Source organism: Macrosteles quadrilineatus, unplaced genomic scaffold (genome assembly GCF_028750875.1).
Source record: "Macrosteles quadrilineatus isolate MER2022 unplaced genomic scaffold, UCM_ALF_1.0 Scaffold_39__1_contigs__length_1060358, whole genome shotgun sequence".
In the NCBI taxonomy this organism is placed as follows: Eukaryota; Metazoa; Arthropoda; class Insecta; order Hemiptera; family Cicadellidae; genus Macrosteles; species Macrosteles quadrilineatus.
Genome location: NW_026542632.1, coordinates 857,071 through 876,140, shown reverse-complemented (window position 1 = coordinate 876,140; position 19,070 = coordinate 857,071). Strand labels below are relative to the sequence as shown.

At 32.9% G+C, this 19,070-nt stretch overlaps 2 protein-coding genes and 1 long non-coding RNA gene across 4 annotated transcripts in view; 1 reads left to right on the top strand and 2 right to left on the bottom strand.

The window, feature by feature from the left end:
* LOC129005860 (pseudouridylate synthase RPUSD2-like) overlaps positions 1 to 19,070 on the top strand; it is a 545,856-nt gene that overhangs the window by 71,943 nt on the left and 454,843 nt on the right. The window lies entirely within an intron of this gene.
* Positions 10,357 to 14,163, bottom strand: LOC129005867 (venom peptide La1-like). The gene is made up of 3 exons (XM_054434895.1): positions 14,045 to 14,163; positions 11,522 to 11,630; positions 10,357 to 10,877 (listed from the first exon to the last, which is right to left on the bottom strand). The coding sequence occupies exons 1-3, from the start codon at positions 14,100 to 14,102 to the stop codon at positions 10,742 to 10,744; spliced, it is 303 nt and encodes a 100-aa protein (XP_054290870.1). The 5' UTR covers positions 14,103 to 14,163; the 3' UTR covers positions 10,357 to 10,741.
* Positions 14,923 to 18,285, bottom strand: LOC129005868 (uncharacterized). Its single transcript, XR_008491870.1, has 2 exons — positions 18,171 to 18,285; positions 14,923 to 15,290 (listed from the first exon to the last, which is right to left on the bottom strand). It is a non-coding gene; the product is annotated as an uncharacterized LOC129005868 (long non-coding RNA).

The following is a 19,070-nucleotide window of genomic DNA, read 5'->3' as shown; positions in this document are numbered from 1 at the left end:
AGGTATCTAAACTCTTCCTTCATATTTGGGTTAAAATACGCACATAAGTTACGTAACCCCAAATGAATATGAATACGTGTAACGTTACTGTGGTTAAGCGAGTTGAAAAGTGTTTACATTATTCAACTCTGTATGTACATTAGGCCTATATGTTCTTTTTGTTAATATCAATATTTAAACAGTATCATCAGCCACACAGAACTGTAGCCTGACTAAAACTTTATCATACGAGATCAGCTCTATAGCTCTGTAGTTAATATCCCAATATTACTTTGTAACGGTCTGTCCGGATGGCTAATTTGGAGACCAACGTGAATGGGAAATATCGACGGCTATTTGATATTGCCACCACAACCGGGCGCGTTTAATCATTTCCCATTACTACACCATAAATCTAGGGTGGTTTACGGGTTTATTGGTTTTAAAATGCAATCGTCACATATTGTAAATACTTAACGATTTTGTTACTGTTATAAATTAACGTTAACGTGCAACCGTAAATTTAATTTCATGTTGTGGTATTCCTCTCATCATTGCTTTAACATTCTGAATAAATTAACGCGATATTAGGTTTTGTTGCTTAGTAAGTTTATTATTGGATTGCTAAGCCACGCTCTGCTGGATTAAAATCTGCACTATCTTGCAGTATCTCTGCAATTATCAATAATTTCTGTGACTTATACAGTAATGGCATTTTATTGCCTTTAGATTATCGCACAAATGGGAATTGGTGACGGAATGTTGAGAATAACAAGAATACAAGTTTAAATCTGTACTTATCAAGGTTGCTTAAAATATACAGGAAAAACTCGATTCCTTTCTCCTTTCCGAAGTGGTGGTTCCAAGGGAAGGTTATAGGGGCTAAAGCCCCCCCTGGACCCTGAAAATATAAATTGAAACATACATTTCAAATTTGAAATGCAACGGCATGTTTAAAAAAAATGTTATTGACGTTGAAAATGGTTTTAAAAAGTCACCAAACGGGTTTAAAAATAGCATATGTTCGGGGGAAAGACCCCCAAGCCCCTCCCCTTGACATGGTCCTAGAACCGCCACTGATTCCTTTTAATGGTAAAATATTAGTACAGAAACCCCTCCACTAAAATAATACACAACCCAGATGTCAGGATATAGAAACATAATATAACATATCTAGAAATTAAATTTGAAACATCAGAGTTTAAAAGTTCTTTTAATCGAAGCTTTCTTACGTGTTTAAACTAGATCGCATTTTACTATCGAACATTTTTACACTATAAGGTGTAAAAAATTATCCCACACCTCTAAAATTCAAACGGTATTGAAAACCTGGGGAAAAGTTTTGAAAAATTCAACACTCCAGTTATTGTGTAGTACAAAAAAATATACTCAACAGGGCTGTCACGAATAACACCCTTCAAAAACAGCTGATCCGAGAACCAGGAAACCTTTGTCCGCTTGCAAGGAAAACAGTTTCACAAAGTGGTCCTTAATCAAGTTCCCGCGTTCACGTTTTCCAATTTACCGCACATTCAATTTGCCTCGCCTCTCTACATCCACTAGACCACGTGGTATATATTACTGCGTCGCCACCAAACCGCACTATATATCATAATACCACTAAATCGCCTGTTAGTATCATAAAACCACTATTATTCAATCACTATTTACTTTGGGAACATTCCAAGGTATATGCATATTGCACTGCATACCAAAACGTGAATAAAATGTTAGTGTGAGATGACTAAAATAGATTTATTTTTGACTTTGATAAACTGAGAAATTAACCTGATGACATATAACAGTTGATTGTTAATCTTGATCGATTATGGAAATAATAATTCTGAAAAGTTGCTTAATCTTTCGTCCTACTGCTTGAAGGCACACTTCTGCTCACTTTTAATAGCTATTTTTGTACGATTTAATAACATTCCAACAACTAAAGAGAGTTCTGTGTAGATTTTAACCACAAGAAAAGGTTTAAACAAATCTAAACCAACTATACAGTAGTATACATTTCTTTCGATGAAAATAACTCGAGTAAAAGGTATCAAAACTGACTCATACTTTTTCAACAACAATAAAAATGGTTAAGCGGTGGGATCATTCGAAAACTAATTATTTGGGTTCAAGGGAACTCAAAATGGATATTTCCACCCAAAAACTCAACGTTGAAAATGTTGAAAGAATTTTGAAATGTTTAATGAAACTATTTACTTCGATTTCTAAAATACTTGGTAAAAATTTTATTATGCTCCAACCTCTTGGCCTAGTTTGATGTAAGAGTGGCTAGAGCCTCGTTACAAAACTAAAAAAAAATTAAAAAAATATAAAATATAAAATTAATAATTTTAAATACTGGTTCTTACTGACATGAGTTAAATTCGTATCGGCTTTCGTGGAATATAATATTCATTCAATACGATCGTGTTATGTTAAGTGAATACGATTAGCATAATATTGACCATCATCAATACTGCCTATGGTAAGAAACTTGATGCAAGCAGATAATTAATAATCCTTCTAGACAGGTTTCTGATTTTATCACGTGATGACCTCAAGTTTCTGATGATATCACCGGTTGTGCATCTGGTGGCGTCATCAGAAAACACCTGGTCATGATAGTTGGTTTGATACTTTCTACACCTGTATACATTCAATTACTTCCCAGATACGAAGAAATTAAAGAGTAAACATTCGATTATTAGTTAAGTAAAGAATTACATGACGTGCTTTTAGTACATTGCGGTGCAAAAAGCAAAATCTTAGATTTCAGTAACAACAAAAATTTTTATAAAAGTTGTTTTTTTCCTTAGAGCATTTAGAATATTTTGTTGTGGAAAGTTAATTTATTTGCTTACAAAGATTCTAGTGTTTTAGTTAGTGTTATTAAAAAAAAACTTCTTCCTCCGTCTTAAAACGGGTTTCAAACAAAGCCTTTCCGTGGTAAATTCTATTTAATAAAAAGAATTATATTTCTTAAAACTATAGTTATGAGCGTTCTTTGTGTTTAATAAAGTAGTTTATTTGTATAGAAAAAAACATAAGGGAAAAGTTCCTCACATGAACGAAATACGTAGATTTTATATCTTCTCTGCTTCTCGAGCTATAACACTTGACTTATATCAAGTATTTCTACGGCCTTGATTTTTGTGCTTGCACAACTTAATAATCAAATGGCAAAATATTTTGAAAAGCTTTTGATACATTGCGCGAAATCCATTGACCTTTAAAATAAATTATGTTTTATCCAATCATTCTTGGATCTCCATTGTCAGAGTAAAATAAAATAAACATGTGGGAAAATAATGTATGCATTTTCTGATTCTTTCTTTATGGGACGCAACTGAATCTAAAGTAAAAAAATCCACTGTATTTGTCACTGTAGATCGCATGAAAGTCGTCCAAGGAAAATTGGCATCATGTTTTGAAATTTCCATTGGATAAAATTTATCTTGCAATCCCTACACCCCCATCCCTGTAATTATTCCTAGAAACCATTTTTGCAGCTTAGTTGTTACGCAGTACAGTCTTTTTTGCCATTAGCACGAGCCCGGGATTGTTTTCAAATTACTTTAGGCTAGGAGTGATAGGTTGCGGCGTTATCACTTAGATGAAATCCATTGGTGATTGGTGGGATTTTAACCCAAGACCTCAGGGTCCGATGTCCTGCGCTCTACCACTAGATCAGCTCCCCAACGCAGCACAGTAGTTATATTTCTACCGAAGTTCATCCAACAATTTCCCGCACATTGACATCGGAAGATAAGCCGGGACAAGGCAGGGACAAATCAAATTACCGGAATATCGGGAAAATGTTGCTGTTTGTGGGAAACTTGATTATGTTCCTGTCGGGAAGATTAGTCTTTCACCCCAGGATCACAACAATGGGGTATTGTGTACAAGAGTAAGAGCTTGCAACTAGTTTATTGTGGAAATTTCTTATAGAAACTTTTGTCGACGAAGAGGTAAAATATAATAATCAATTGTGCTTTCACATGCTATATAGGAATTAAGCCATAGTTTGGAAAGTTGCAACTAAACCTATAATTCAATTGATATCAGTACTGTATTGTGAAACGATTGCTATTAAAAAGGCTTATACATTCAAGATACTAGTTGACTATACAAGAATGTCCACAATAGATCGCATAACCACCAAAAACATACATCTGAAGTATGTTTTCTGTGCCATAACAGAGGTCAGTTTGGTCTATAGACTAGATTAAACTCTACCAATTGCCAAATAACGAATATTTTGTTATCAAATTAATCCGCCTTGACACCTTTAATATGCTATTATAGATAATAATCTACTTACGTATCACGTATGCCAGTAGGTGTCAATTATTAATACTTGTATGCTGTACATGTTTCAAGCCTAAATACGGCTCATATTCAGCAGCATTTTTCTATGTACAATTTTTCACATCGAAAGATGATTGTCGACTATATACAGACCACATATACACACAAACACAGAACGTTTTAGCATGCTATTTTTATTTACACGTGTTTTTGTAGCGTACGCTCGTTGAGATAATGTTAGATAACGTTGAGATAATGTTGTGAGATAACGTTGAGATAATGAGAAGCGTACGCTACAAAAACACGTGTAAATAAAAATAGCATGCTAAAACGTTCTGTGTTTGTGTGTATATGTGGTCTGTATATAGTCGACAATCATCTTTCGATGTGAAAAATTGTACATAGAAAAATGCTGCTGAAGATGAGCCGTATTTAGGCTTGAAACATGTACAGCATAATTCAAGTATTAATAATTGACACCTACTGGCATACGTGATACGTAAGTAGATGTTATCTATAATAGAATATTTTGTAACGGCAAAGTACTAAACCCGGATTTTTTTTTAATGACTAGGCATTCGGCACATTTCCTAAGGCTTTTAGGCAAATTATTAAGTGGAGTTAGTGAAATAAGCCACATGAAATCCTAGATGACGAATACAACCCAAATACTGTAAAAGTAAACCGTGATTTCTTACAGCAAATGTGCTCAAAGGGTCACTAGACTAAATATAGCATTTTAACAAAGCTAGAGGAGCTATCAAATGCTTTATTGTAGGCTTGACATAACAATTAACTAGGCCGAAACTGTTTAAACGATCTTTGAATTCAGAGTCAGTCGCTGCCAACGACTGTACAAATAGACGATTCTTAACTATATCGGATTTCAACAAACAAATGCGCAACACCTTTTATGTTAGGCATTAATAGAGAAATTCGGCAATAATGTCAGTTGAAAGAACTATTTTGTTTTTTCCCGTTTTAAGCTAGGTTTCAAACCGCGATATAGCTTAGGCACCAGCATAATTTCCAATCACAAAACAATTATAGGCATTATGGTAGTTATCTTTTATTAGTATCAGATTACGGTTTTTTAGTAGGCCTAAAATAAAAGTTAGGATGAAAAAGTGGAAATTAGGCTTATATAGAAAACAATATTAAGTTGCTTCTTGGAGATTTGTGTTAGGTAGGTTGTAGTCCGCGATAAATAACAGAACTTAACAATACTGTTAAGTAATAAAAAAGGTAAATTATATTAGAACTCCATATGTGCTGATTTCAATGATTTACCATCACAGGAATATCGTATTTTCAATTTATATTTACGTTTGACTTTTTATGAACTAAATGAAACCCAAAATAGGTACTTATTGATGTAAAATTTTTAACATCGTTTTGAGACATTTTTTTTAAATTTTTGTAATTTTTATTGTTAATAGTTTTTATTATAAGCATATTAAAATATATTTTCAATGACACAAGTCTCTAAGTTAATTGTAAAACTTGAGCTTGGGTCGAAAAGAGACACTTTAGGCCCTAGTGATGAAATATACTATTTCGTCATACTGCTGCAAATACAGCTGTTTTTTATACATTCGTTGTGGCTCAAAAGTAGTATATTTAATACCTAGGGAGTAAAAATCAGCTGTTGTAAACAGTTTTAGATTGCGATTGTAGCAATTGCATGGATCGAAATTATTTATCGATTGATTTATTAGGTAAGGTCATAACTTATTGATTCATTCTTGCCAATAGTTCGACATATCGTATTGTCTATCGAATTAACACGCTTTTTGTACAATAAAGCTTACAGTCTCCAAGGAGAAAATGAACCTCATGCACTCAGGGACGGACTTGTATCGTGTTTAATTTCCCCAGAGCTGTTCGGAATCTTCAATTTCGTCCCAGGTTTTAGTCTGTTTTAGCTATAGTTAGTCTAGAGTTTTGTGAGTTAATTCTGGGTTTTAGTGATAGAAAATAATTATGGTTTTGGGGGTATCCAAATTTTATTCTTTAATAACTGGTTGTTGTACAAAAAATGCAATTAAATTAATATTTTTTTATTTTGGCTTTTTCACACGAGAGCGTTGACTATCACATTTGACCAACTTTAAGTCGAATAAAAATGAAATGATAAGGAATTAAATACGATATTACTAGAGTGTTAGCTTTACAAAATGGAAAATTAGTTTAGTTTAGTAGTTAATCGACTTTCATAGACTTGTCATAAGGCTACTTGTTGCTAGACTGCCAGAGGTTAACGCGTTCTGAAAGACCACCATGCTTAAAAATTGAAGCCTTAATAGTGGTTGTGGAAAAAACAAAAAGTCGTTAATAATTGTGACTTAATTTTTACCTCCTAAATTTTTAAATATCACTAAATATCTTTTGGAAATACGATAATTTACTGACACTATTTTTACGTGTACAAATGATAAGAAGAAGTATTGATCAATAAATAAAATACAAGCTGTTACAGTGAAACTTTTAACATAAACAATTAACAATCAAACTCAACACAACATACATACATATAATCAACTATGATCGTAGGAATTAATTGATAACCACTGCAGCAAATACACATAGAAATACTGCAAACCATTTTACAAAATTAAGTAATCCTATTTCAAAAGTGTTGAAATTAATATAGTTTAGAGAAAACGATTTAATCGCAAAATAACCTATAAATTTCTGGTAAATAGATGTAGTGTCGACTCCGTCGGTGTCATAAATTACGACCCCTAGGGACTAAGGTGCAATAACATCCAAATAAACATTGGAAAATGCAACATCAGCGGGAAATATCCATTAATTTCGGTGAATAGAGCATCATGTTTAAAAATTTATATTTCGATATCGCAAATTCAGCGCCGAATAAAATGTTGATTTAGGTAAATCTGAAAGCAAGGAACTGCATTGTGCTAAATCAGCGGATTTACATTGTATTGTCGCTAAATATTTCCATGATATAAAATTTCTCAATCGGTTCCAAAAGTGGTTAGTGATTATTTTACGAAATTGTCTTCGATTTAACTGTATTTTACTGCAAAAATAGCTTACGGGTTTGCTGAAATTAGTCTTACAAGATAATGACCTTACTTATTAATAAATATAATATATATCAGAGAGTGTTGATAGAAACTATGATTGATAGAAAATATTATAACAGTTTCTATCAAAACTCTCTGATTGATAACTAGAATAAGTGTAAAGGTATTCTGTAGTAGCATCTACAGATAGTAGTGTCTTGATTACAAAATACTATTAGTGTGACATATATTAGTAAAAGCATGATACATCACCATAGTTTATTTATCACAATCTTATTAGTCATATACAGGGTGATATAAGTGTGCCAGCTGTTTTATTCGAAAGTTACAAGAGATTAAATTTTTTTTTTTTATGTGGTCAAGTTTAAAGAACTATTTTAGCCACCATTTTTCAAATGGCTGCAAATTTTATTTTCCTTACGATATATTTTATGATTTATTCAGGCTATTTTTGATACAATGGGATCAATATTTTTGGTGTATTTTGTGGTATTTTTAGAATGTAGATGCATTAAAAAAAAAATATTTACTTTAAGCGTTTTTTCGTTCTAAGCTTACTTGTTTAGGAGCTACATAATGCAGAATGTACCTTACACAGCAAGTCATTTTTCTTAGTTATAACACGCTGTGCTCTTAAACGAGTAGCTTTAGGGAAAAGAATGCCAAGAATAAAATGTTTTTAAATTACGTTTACTTCCTACAAAATCGTAAAATACAGGGTCTTCCAAAATAATAGTTTAAGTTAGCGGCCATATTGGGACAGTTTTTTCATCTTGGCCAAATGTTTTTAATATTTCTTCTTTAATATCTCTTAAAGTTTTTTTAATATCTCTTGTAACTTTTGAATAAAACAGCTGGCACACTAATATCAATCACCCTGTATACATAGTAGTTTTCATAGTACTACTAAAATTGATAGTATCGTACCTTGATCACGATTCTTGTAGTGTGATCAAACGACGTTTCACATTGGATGCTTGAGGAACGTCAGCCAAAGTTTCATTTTATGTTCAGCTATCTACGTGTTCTCTCCTATGTTGGACGAGGGTGACACATTCCAATGCAATTTTAGGGTTAAATATACTTTTTGGCGACGTTTGATGTGTTCCAAACCCTTAGATAAAAATCTGTCTTGGTTTTGTACGTGTGTTTTAATTTGTAATACAATTTAAGACAATCGACACTCCATGAATAATATTTCTGTTTTATTCGTGAATTATTTCTAGCATTGTTACAATGTTATTTATTGGAAAAATTTACTAATATCAGAACAGAACTGGAATGGGTCATAAAGATAACAGATCACATAAACGGCCTAAATCCTATACTAACAACATTAACATATGGTTTGGACAGTTCCATTTAAGTAATGTTAAATATTATTGTCTTTCAGGCCAGTGACATAATTTGTTTGTGCTTATGATCCAAAACAGTTCCGTTCTAGTATTAGTGAAAAAATATTACAATAATCAAACATGTGTAGATGATATCACCAATTGATTTCAAGATGGAATTCTATCTATCAGCTGTTTAAAAATGTTTAGTTGGTGTTGTTTGGATTCGACATGCGAAAGTGAGGTATCCAAGGCCATCTTTGCTGAAATTCCTCGTCGAAGATGTACAAATGACCTTGAGCTAACGAGATAGACCGGTCTCGATGAGTGAGTGACCTTGACCCGTCAATGGGCTACCAGCTCCTGATGTTGGAGGTGATGCTCTGTTGTCGGAGACTTTATTATTTAATACAACCGGTTGTGGCACGTCTCACTAGAACTTCGAGTTATTTCACTTTACAGTAACAACTAAAAATGCTTCGTCTTATGTTTGAGCGAATTTCCGATGAATAAGAAATTACCTTAGGTCTGATGACTTGGACTTGACACCGATTTACATTAGTTTTCTGGTCCCTAGAGGCCAAAAACATCCTTCCAAATCCATATAGGTACCATATATCCGTAAACACGCTAACTCGAGCAAAAACTATTCGATTTTGATTAAATTTGTTATACACGTGTAAACCTAGATTTTTTCGAACGAATTCGCAAACCAGCATGATCGGACCATGGGAACGGGGATTTATGGGGCAAAAATTGGGTTTTCCCATTCCTGAACCTAAACACATAACATTTTCTAATTGATTTCAAAACAATTCTGTAAATAAACAAAAATTGAATTAAAAATTCTCATTTTATTTTTTTGAGAACAAGTAAACTGTTGTAGATTGCTTGCTTGATAATATATTGTAAAAATTTGGCAAAAAACTAACTTACCTTGTTCTTTAAATAGGGAATAAGCATGACAATTTTAATGAGATATTTTAGTGAAAATCCAACCAGGCAAACGAAGTTCACTTACTTTGCAGGTTTGCTGCGACGAGGGTATTTCCTTGTGTTATTTTTTAATCGCAATGTCTAGAATGTGTGATTAAGACTTACACTGTTAGTAACTTAAACGAAACGTATGCATTTCCCAAGTCTTTATTTAAAAGGATATTTATTTAGCTTTGTCTTTTTGCAAAAAACATGTCTTTATGGTATTATAGTATCTGGATTATTAATCAATATTAACAATGTGGTATATGCCTGTAGTAATCCAATGATCGTATTTGTTAGGCTACTAATTATGTTACCTTAGTGACGCATCATCTGCATGTACCGTACTTAGGTTAACGTATGTCTTCTTGTGCTTAAAATCGTTACCATTAGGTTTTACACCATTTTTAAACTAAACAATAGGCCTACTGTCTATGAATTTCAATCACGCTTATTTGTAAAGTAATTTGAGGTGTTTGTAGGTGTCGATATAGTCAGCAGTTTAGTGTACAGTTATTTATTTATAGTTTACATCCGAGTTCATTCACGTTGTGTTTATAGAGTTTAACATTATGTGTGTTATTGCTGTTGAGTGTACACGTAAGCGATCATTTTTGTTCTTAGCGGCTCACTCGTTAAGATTTTGGCATAAAAAGTGGCGATTGAAGAGACTCGGTAAATAGAAGCTCTGCAATTCTCAAGTTTCACGTAGAGTGCAGTAATTATAACCATTATTCACAATATAAAAGTCATTCAACAAATCATGATGTGATTAAACAAACTACGAGCTAAAGTATCGATAGTATCACAGTATTTGCACAAGGCAGTTCAGTCTACAGTTGATTCCTCATCATCTTGTGGCCAGCGCAGGTTCACAGTGTGCATTACCTGCATAGCCTCAACTACAAGGCCGCGGCGTTGATGTGGCAACGTCGCACCGGCCTGTTGCCATGGTAATGACAGTAATAACAAACGCAGACGCTCCATTATCAGTGCATCAGCTGTTGCCGGGACTGCGGTGTTGCCACTTCTGTCCAGCCGCGGTCTTGTTTAGAGGTGGCGTTGCTTGCACTGTATGACGAGTATCGATTATAGTACAGGATCATCGACGGGGTCAGAATGGATAATCTTCCAGCAACTGAGGGTGTCGCAACATTCTGGGAAGGCCGTCTGGGGCGCCCCCTGCACCACTTCACAGCCAGACTGTTCCCTGATGATCGGACACCTGGGGAAATACAGAGTTTGAAGTAGAACACGTATAAGAACAGAGAAGAAGAAAGAAATTGAGAAGTTTTTGAATGTTTACCTTTTGTATTCAACCCATATTGAAAATGAGGTAACCTGCTTTTTATGGTTGGCATTAATTTCGGTACTAAATTAGTGTTTATGCTGTACGTGGGCATAATATTAGCCTATCTACGGAAGTCAGTAAATTTAAATTTAACAAACTAAAAAGTACATTTATTTGTGTTCACATGCAAGTGGAAATACGAAATGTGTCGGAAAAATCTGTCGATTTGACAATACGCCAACCATGCGAACATTTACTTTTGAATTAAGATTAAATACAATAGAATGCCCATTTAAAAGAGTAAAGACTACATTTTATTCACACCTTTTTTAATATTCATTGAAAAAAAAAAAACGTTAAACTAATACTTATGCAAAATCTTATCCCTTCATGCCCAGGGTAGTGATAACGTTAATTAATTAAGCATTACAACCAATTTGTTCTAGTAAAACTGATATTGATTTAGAATATAACTATTACCGATATACTGTATTGAGCATTGATGAGACTTGGATATTAAACAAATTCTTAACATCACATAATTAATTAACAGCAGTTATAATCGCTGTACAACTTACGATTCCACTTGTATTCTTCCTCCCTTCATGCATGTTTTTCTCTCACATCTGACCTTGTCGTACCACACTCGTCCTAGTGTATAGCGTTGTGATCCTTCAACGCAGAACTCTGCAAAAATAGTTATTAATTATTCTTTTCCTACAACTGCATGGAAATTATTACATGGCCACAGCTGTAATTAGTACGCAAAATATATCATTGCCGTTCTAGTGCGGGAATGGATAATTCCCGCTCGCTTAATCAGCTGATTTCACAGTTAGCGTTTCTACTTTCTACACCGACGGCAGCCACGGCTCAGGTACGTTAACAACCAATAAGCCAATAACATAACAAAAAAGGAAAGAAAATGGAAACATAACCTAAATGACATTTCTATATACAACTTAAAAGTTAATCTGTGTGTTATGATAAGTTGATTATAGTGATAGGAAAATTTGTGTGTGTATTACGGTCATTGCCGCTCTCAAAAAGTATGACCGTTTACAGTTATCGAGCGGCAATTACATACTTTGTGCTCTAATACAAAAATAGGTATTTCATTCTATATTTTTTCTTGAGCCAAATCCTTATTTTGGTTTTTCATGTTGGGGAATTACAGTGATTTGCCTAAAAGGGAACAATAATTACATTTAATTATTCCGAAATTTAATTTTTGGTAATGGTGGTTTTATGGTGTTTGAGGAATTGTGGGCATTTTCCATCACCATCAAAAGACAAAGTAAATAGTAACAAAGTAAATGAATTATGTCAGTTTTTTATTGTATGTGATAAAAAATGTCCCAATAAAACCACAAACAAGGCTATTAAATTTAGCTAACCAATATTTTGACGTATTCACAGAACAAAAAGAAAAAAACTAGCGATTTTATCGTGACACGTTAACACCCAAGACTTATGAAATACATTCAGATGACACAAACATCTACGATGTTTTTGCTAAAAATGGTTTTCGCGTCTTAGGTAAAGGTTTCCCTTGTAAGATGTTATTAGCAAATTTGATTCTCTCCAATTAAGGACCTGAAAAATATATTTTATCTTTAGAAATGAAGAAAAAACACTTTAATTGTACTTAATTTACTTGATATCTAACTCATATTGCAGCAGTCTAATTGCTTTTGAAGAAATAAACCCCGTTTTGTATATATTTTCTTTGTAAAATGGTGTTCTAGGGAACTACGCTTAAAAAAAGAGTTGAACGGAGAGTGGAATAGCTGCGTCTTGGGAATATTAGAGGAAATAAAGCTCTCTTTTGTTTTACAAGCCTCAGGCTTTCTTGTCGTTTCTTAAAAATAAACACTCCTTATCGTTATAGCTTAATTTTCACAGAACTCTTAAGAAAGTGTTTGAATTAGGTACTTGCATGTTATACTTACATATACTTGGATGGATGTAAGGTTGTATATGTATAATCTTGTTAGTTTCACTAAAAACCCCTTTCTTTTGTGGTGTTCTGAAAAGTATTTTTTATGTATAACCATCTTAGCACGCTAGTTATACCTCGGAACTGGCTTACACTTTGCTTCAGCTAGTCCTAGAGGGCCACGTCATTATCACATGGATAAATTCCATTGGTGATTGGTGGGATTTGGACCCGGGACCTCAGTCTTTGAAGCCCCGCGCTCTTCTACTAAGCCAACTATGATCTAGCTGGAGGTCGCTAGTGTTCTGAATAGTAACCTTGAGTACCTTTTGTACTGTATTGAGTTAAAATTATTTTAATATTTATAATTTTGTAAATACAGCTCATCAATTCCTGGTAGTTTTCGCGTCCTGAGAACTATAGCCTACTAATCTTCGATCTTTGTACCTGTGGTTGGAAAAATTTAAATTCAGCTGCGTAAAATGATTGGCCACAGACTACTGCGTCGTAGCATCATCTCTTCGTTAAATTTATTGGTGATTGGCAAGATTCAATCCCCTAACTCTAACTACTTAAAAACACGCTTTACTATTTGTATCTGGTACTGTTTATGTACTTCAACGTGAAGATTATATATTTTCAAGTTAAGTTTCACCAAATGTAATTAGTTGACCAAAGGAGATTCTGTTCAAAGTCCTAATTTGATTACATCTGGATACCACTTTGCTTTAATTGCAGCATTGTAACCGACCCGGCCCGTACAAGACTCTAGTTGACTTTAATTAACTTTCGTGCAATCAAGTTTCGATTTTAAATACTTTGTCACACGAATTCCACCTTTGATCTATATTCTCGTGAAATTTTACATTGAGTGCTTAATGCCACTGATGGATCTAACATCTAGATTTCAAAAGATAACATTTTATAATGTAGTCGTAGTGTACCTAATTAATTATACTCATTAAAAATATCAATGTTTGAGTACAGTCAGTAATCAAACATTGGTTGGGTGTTATCGTCAAAAGTATTCTCTTAAAATATACTTATATTTATACACTCAAAATATTTGAATATAGGTACGCATTTAAAATTTTGTATCGCAATTTTATATAAGAATAAAACAATAATTAAAAAGTAACTGTTATAGTTAGTTGAAACTTACCTTTTTTGCATGTAAAACTTCCCAATTGCTTAACGAAACCTGCCAAAGTAGCGCCCATGGTAATACTACAAAGATAATTTAAAGGAAACACAAGCTTCTTTACATCGTTGCTTACTCATGACAACATTCTCGTCTTGAATGAAACATGTTTTTGATAACAGAAACTAATAAATTATCATACACGGCCACTAACTTATTTGTTACTTATTGTGATAACACGTTTTAATAGAATGTGTTGAAGAAATCTAATATATACATCTGAAATATTTTACCAATCGATTTCCTTAATACTGTTTACACCTATTGACAAAGTGATAGGTATTCTAAAAAATATTACCAAGATTTTGGCATTTTTCAAACGTTTAATCTACGTTGATTTTTTTTGCATGCCTAAACTTGCTTTCAGACAATTTAAAAGTGAAAATATCATGTTTGAACACATCAAGAAGTCAGTAACCTCTTCCTTATGATTTTATAAGTAGAAATACATTACTGTAAATTAACTGGAAATGTATAAGATATTCTGAAAATCCGATATATCAGAGAAACCCTTTAAAATGAAGGCATTTTTGTGTATTTATCATATCTTCATATAGGAACACATTTTAAATTTAATGCGAGAAAAACTATAAATAATAAATCGGTTCTTTCTTATATTAGCATTTATTTAAAATATTTTACTTGTAACAAAATTTGAACAATAAATTATTTTTGTAATTACTATACCGGTTCTAAGTATGTTAAAAATACGGAAGATTCATACAAAAATATCCAATGTCTGGTTTGGAGTTCGATATCGTTTGATTTTTCAGTCACTCATCGTCACATTTAACACCGGGTAGATTAATATATCCCAATTAGAAATCAAAAACTAAATGTTAAATATAGTTTATTTGATTGTTGAATTAGTTCACTTATAGTATATATACATGTATGCAATTTGTATTATTCATATTTATATGCAATGAAGGTATTTTTAGGCATTTCACAAGCTACAACATATTAATGTTTAACATCAATACAATATATTCCATAGCTCGTAAAAAGTAACAAATAAATTCATAACAGATTTAATAGTCCATTTTATAAGTTATTCAACCGATATTTAATTTGGAGTCACTGTCACTGTCCGATGAGCCTCTAGGTATTGGCTCACCATCGAAGCCGCACATCATGTATTGTTGGGTTTTTTCGTCGTACCATTTATCTCCTTGGTTAAAGTATTCACCATCTACGTAACAACCACCTGTAAACACGACCGTAACATTAATAACTATCCTATGAAAGAATGTTTATAAAGTTAACTAGCTGTTAACCACTGGCTTCACCCCGTTTGACTTCATAAGTGTTAATGAAACTATTGATTGGTTAAGTTAAGCTGAAATAAATAAAACATGATACAGTAATACAAACAGATAATTACTTCTGAGTTTAATAAGGTGATAAATTAAAAGAATAAAAAATGGAATAAGTACAGCTGAGGTATTTAAGGTGTATGGAAAGTTCCCTTTAGAAGGAATTACGACCTTAAAGGGCAATTTATGAAATAATTGATAGTTTTGCGCAAGGTTTCCCGTCATGACAAACATTTTAAGTAGCCTATATGGTTAAGGGGGTGTGACTTGTAGTTTTCTCAAAAGTTCATGGGTACTTGGGATTTATATATGGATGAAGTTTAAGTTGGGTGAATTTTGTTCAAATACATTTTCAGATATATTTGTTTAAGATATTACAAAAGCTTGGCCTCGCTTAGTATTGATGCGCAAAAGTAACAAATTAAAATTTGTTTTATATTTTTAGAAACAAATTTAGACAAATTTAGCCAAATTTACTCGTTCTAAAGCGGTTTGTGGCAGGCACTTTAGTGAGGGTTTAGTTGAATAGTGCACAATCTTTACTACTGCTAAAAATTGATAGATATCTATTTTATGTAAATATCGTCGCTGCAGCTAACATGCAAACGAATCAAATTTCCATTAATTTCGGTTGATTTGATTTTTACTGAAGTGTGTTCTTAAGCTTTTTAGATTTACTCCATATTTAAATAACATCATATTTAATGAGTAACTTACCAAGGTTTTCCGTTACGGGGAAAGAAGTGTTTTTGAAAAATGTAATAGTATAGTAGGCCCAATATACAAATCTATATCTATAAAAGAGGAAGTATGTATGTATGTACCCTGTGGACTCTGAAACCACTCAACAGATTGCAATGACATTTTCAGCCATAATTAAGAATTATTTAAGGACTAGGTGAAACCCGTCGAAATCGACGGTTAGGGGCCTCCTCGTTATTTAATATAATTATATGGTCGTGTGGCTTCATTGGCCATTTAAATATGGAAAGGTCAAAAAAAGAAGGAAAGGAAAGGGAAAGGTTCAAATCATAAGGTGAACATGGGAAACTCCAGAGCCACTGGGGCGGAGCCCGAGAGTCCGATCAGAATAAAAACTACTTAGTTTTCCTATTTGATGCCTAAAGAATCGGTGTACCAAATTTCAGCCTCCTAGGTAAATGGGAAGTGGGAGAATTAGTGATGAGTGAGTGAGTGAGTGAGTCAGTCAGTCAGTGAGGGCTTTGCCTTTTATATATTTAGATAGAAGATAGATGGTTTGTGTGAAGTTTGGTGCAGATCCGTCAAAAGCGTTTGCCCCAGTAGCTCTGGAGTGTCCCATGTTAACCTTATGAGTAGGCTACTTATATTTAAATAGAATTAAAGAATCTTAACAGCTTTTTCAACAAAAAATTTGATTCTGTGATGATTAATAGCATTAAAAGGTTACAAGATGTACCAACAGGATGCAGCACTATTAATTGTCTAAATTTATGACAACAGATGCTAATTTCAACCAAGCAGCTGTGATACAAAATTAGAACTGTCAAAGTAGGATTGATTACAGTTATGTAGATTATGTTTTTAATTTAATAAATAATTTTTTATAGTGTATGAGTAAAGGGTTTTATTTTTAAGTGCGTAATTCATAAACTTATTGACTTTCTTTTTTCCAAAATGTTTATAAAAACCTATGGTTTATTTCCCAAAAAATAATGTCTGGGAAACGAAAGTAGCCAGTTAAATTTTTTGGGTAATACTTTTAGTAGATTCCTAAAAGTGTATCTACACACATCAGATCTATGGAATAATAATCATTCTCTTAAGCGTTCTCTTCCCGTTGCGAAGTACGGGTATGGTGGCTAAAAGTACAGTATTAAGTTTAAGTAGTATATTCATAAATAAGAAAACTACAGCAGTTTACTTTTTCCAAAAACAGTGTCATGGGATGTACTGTATAAATGTACAGTTTTTAGATTAATCTTTTTAACCATTAATATAAAAAGGTTTACTAAAGTTAAGTTAAGTGTAATTAAGTTTAATTAAAAAGCTAATATTAAAATTTATGGTTCAATATAAAAAGTAATTTGTTTTGTCAAGCTCACTCGATGATGTTAATGGAAGTGGGGCACATTTATGTTTGGAGGGCCAAGATTTGATAGAAAACCAATTTTAAAATTTTTAAAATTACTCATCATGGCGTTTTGCATGCTCAGAGAGTATGCATTGTAGGCCTACGTTTCTGTATTCTACTTTTCTATAAATAAATTCTTTAAATAGTTGATTTATTTTAAACTTGAATCAGGATCACGCCTGGAAACGCAGTTTTTAATCTTTCTCAGCATAAAAGCAATAATTTACTCTTATGTTTTAATGTTTTCTGATACATTGAGCTTGCGAAAACGCCTTGTTAAGTATATCATCTTTGACTAATAAGACTAAACCTTATAGACAACAATGCAATAATGCATATCAGATGGTATGAATCGATACCTTAAGATACCAGTGATAAAGTAGAGAAAACAAGAATACCAAATTATAAACAAGTTTTGTATGTAAACAGCGCCTCTCAATTTTGTAATTTAAACTGCGTATAAAAACCCGCGTATTTTACGTTTTATATGGTCGCCTCTATTCAATTCATCTATCATGTTTAAATTATATATTTAACTTTTTGTACTATAGGTTGTCTTGCAACACGATTTTTCTCAAGTTTCCAGAGTTAGATACCAAAATTCAGTTTCGAAAATTATATAAAAGTTATTTATTACAAGATTAATTGTTTTATGTACCTGAGCCAAAGAAATACCTCCATAGAGCTTTGAATGGGGTCAATATAATATTACCCATTTAAAACATACTGAAAAAATAAACACCTAATGAAATTATTACAACAGAGAAGATGCTAGGTAGTATATGTCTAACGGAAGCAAAACTTGAAATGTTATGAAATACGTTATCAACTAATAGAATGGCTGATAAGACGGTTGGATTTTTGATCAGAACAATTTTAAAACGAATGTTATTACAGTAGAGATAGAGGTTTTTTTATTATGCTATCCCGCCGCAACAAACCTGCAGACTGAGCGAATTTCATTCCTGATTGGATTTTCACTTAAGTGTTTCCTTAAACATGTCATATTTATTTCCTTGTTCAATGGAGGCAATAATTTGTGTTTTTAAAGTAAAATGTTAATAGCTTAAGGTAAAATAAACAAATCTTTGGCACAATAGAATATTTTCTATTATCGACGAAAGACTAGACGACCAGTTCCCAGCGTTTACTAGTCCAGTCGTGTATACTAGTGGAATAGTTTCAAGTTTGAAATCCCCCGTCAACAAGCCTGGATTAACCCTGGAATTCTAAATTCATTGGTTGGATACCAGGGGCAAAGCGAATTCTGGGAAAATATGCTCGGGAAGTCTTTCTGCAAAGGGGTTCTTTTCGTCATAGGTTTTGAGTAGTACTTATAATATAGAGGTGAAAGTATATAACAGAAGGACTTTTGATAAGACTAGACTTACTATGTTAAAGCTCTTGTCAGTTTTGGAATCGAAATGTACTTACTGTGGAGTGCACTAATATAAATTACTGATTTCCGACGAAAAAGCCAAACTTTTAACCATGTCAATCTAATAGTACGACCCTTTGTAAACTAAGGAATAGACTTACCAACTAGAAGATTTCTGAT

Coding starts and splice junctions, on each gene's coding strand:
- LOC129005867 (XM_054434895.1), bottom strand. CDS start 14,102: ATGGGCGCTACTTTGGCAGGTTTCGTTAAGCAATTGGGAAGTTTTACA. Junction 11,631..14,044: donor AAGTTTTACATGCAAAAAAG/GTAAGTTTCAAC, acceptor CTATTTTTGCAG/AGTTCTGCGTTGAAGGATCA. Junction 10,878..11,521: donor GGAAGAATACAAGTGGAATC/GTAAGTTGTACA, acceptor GTATTTCCCCAG/GTGTCCGATCATCAGGGAAC.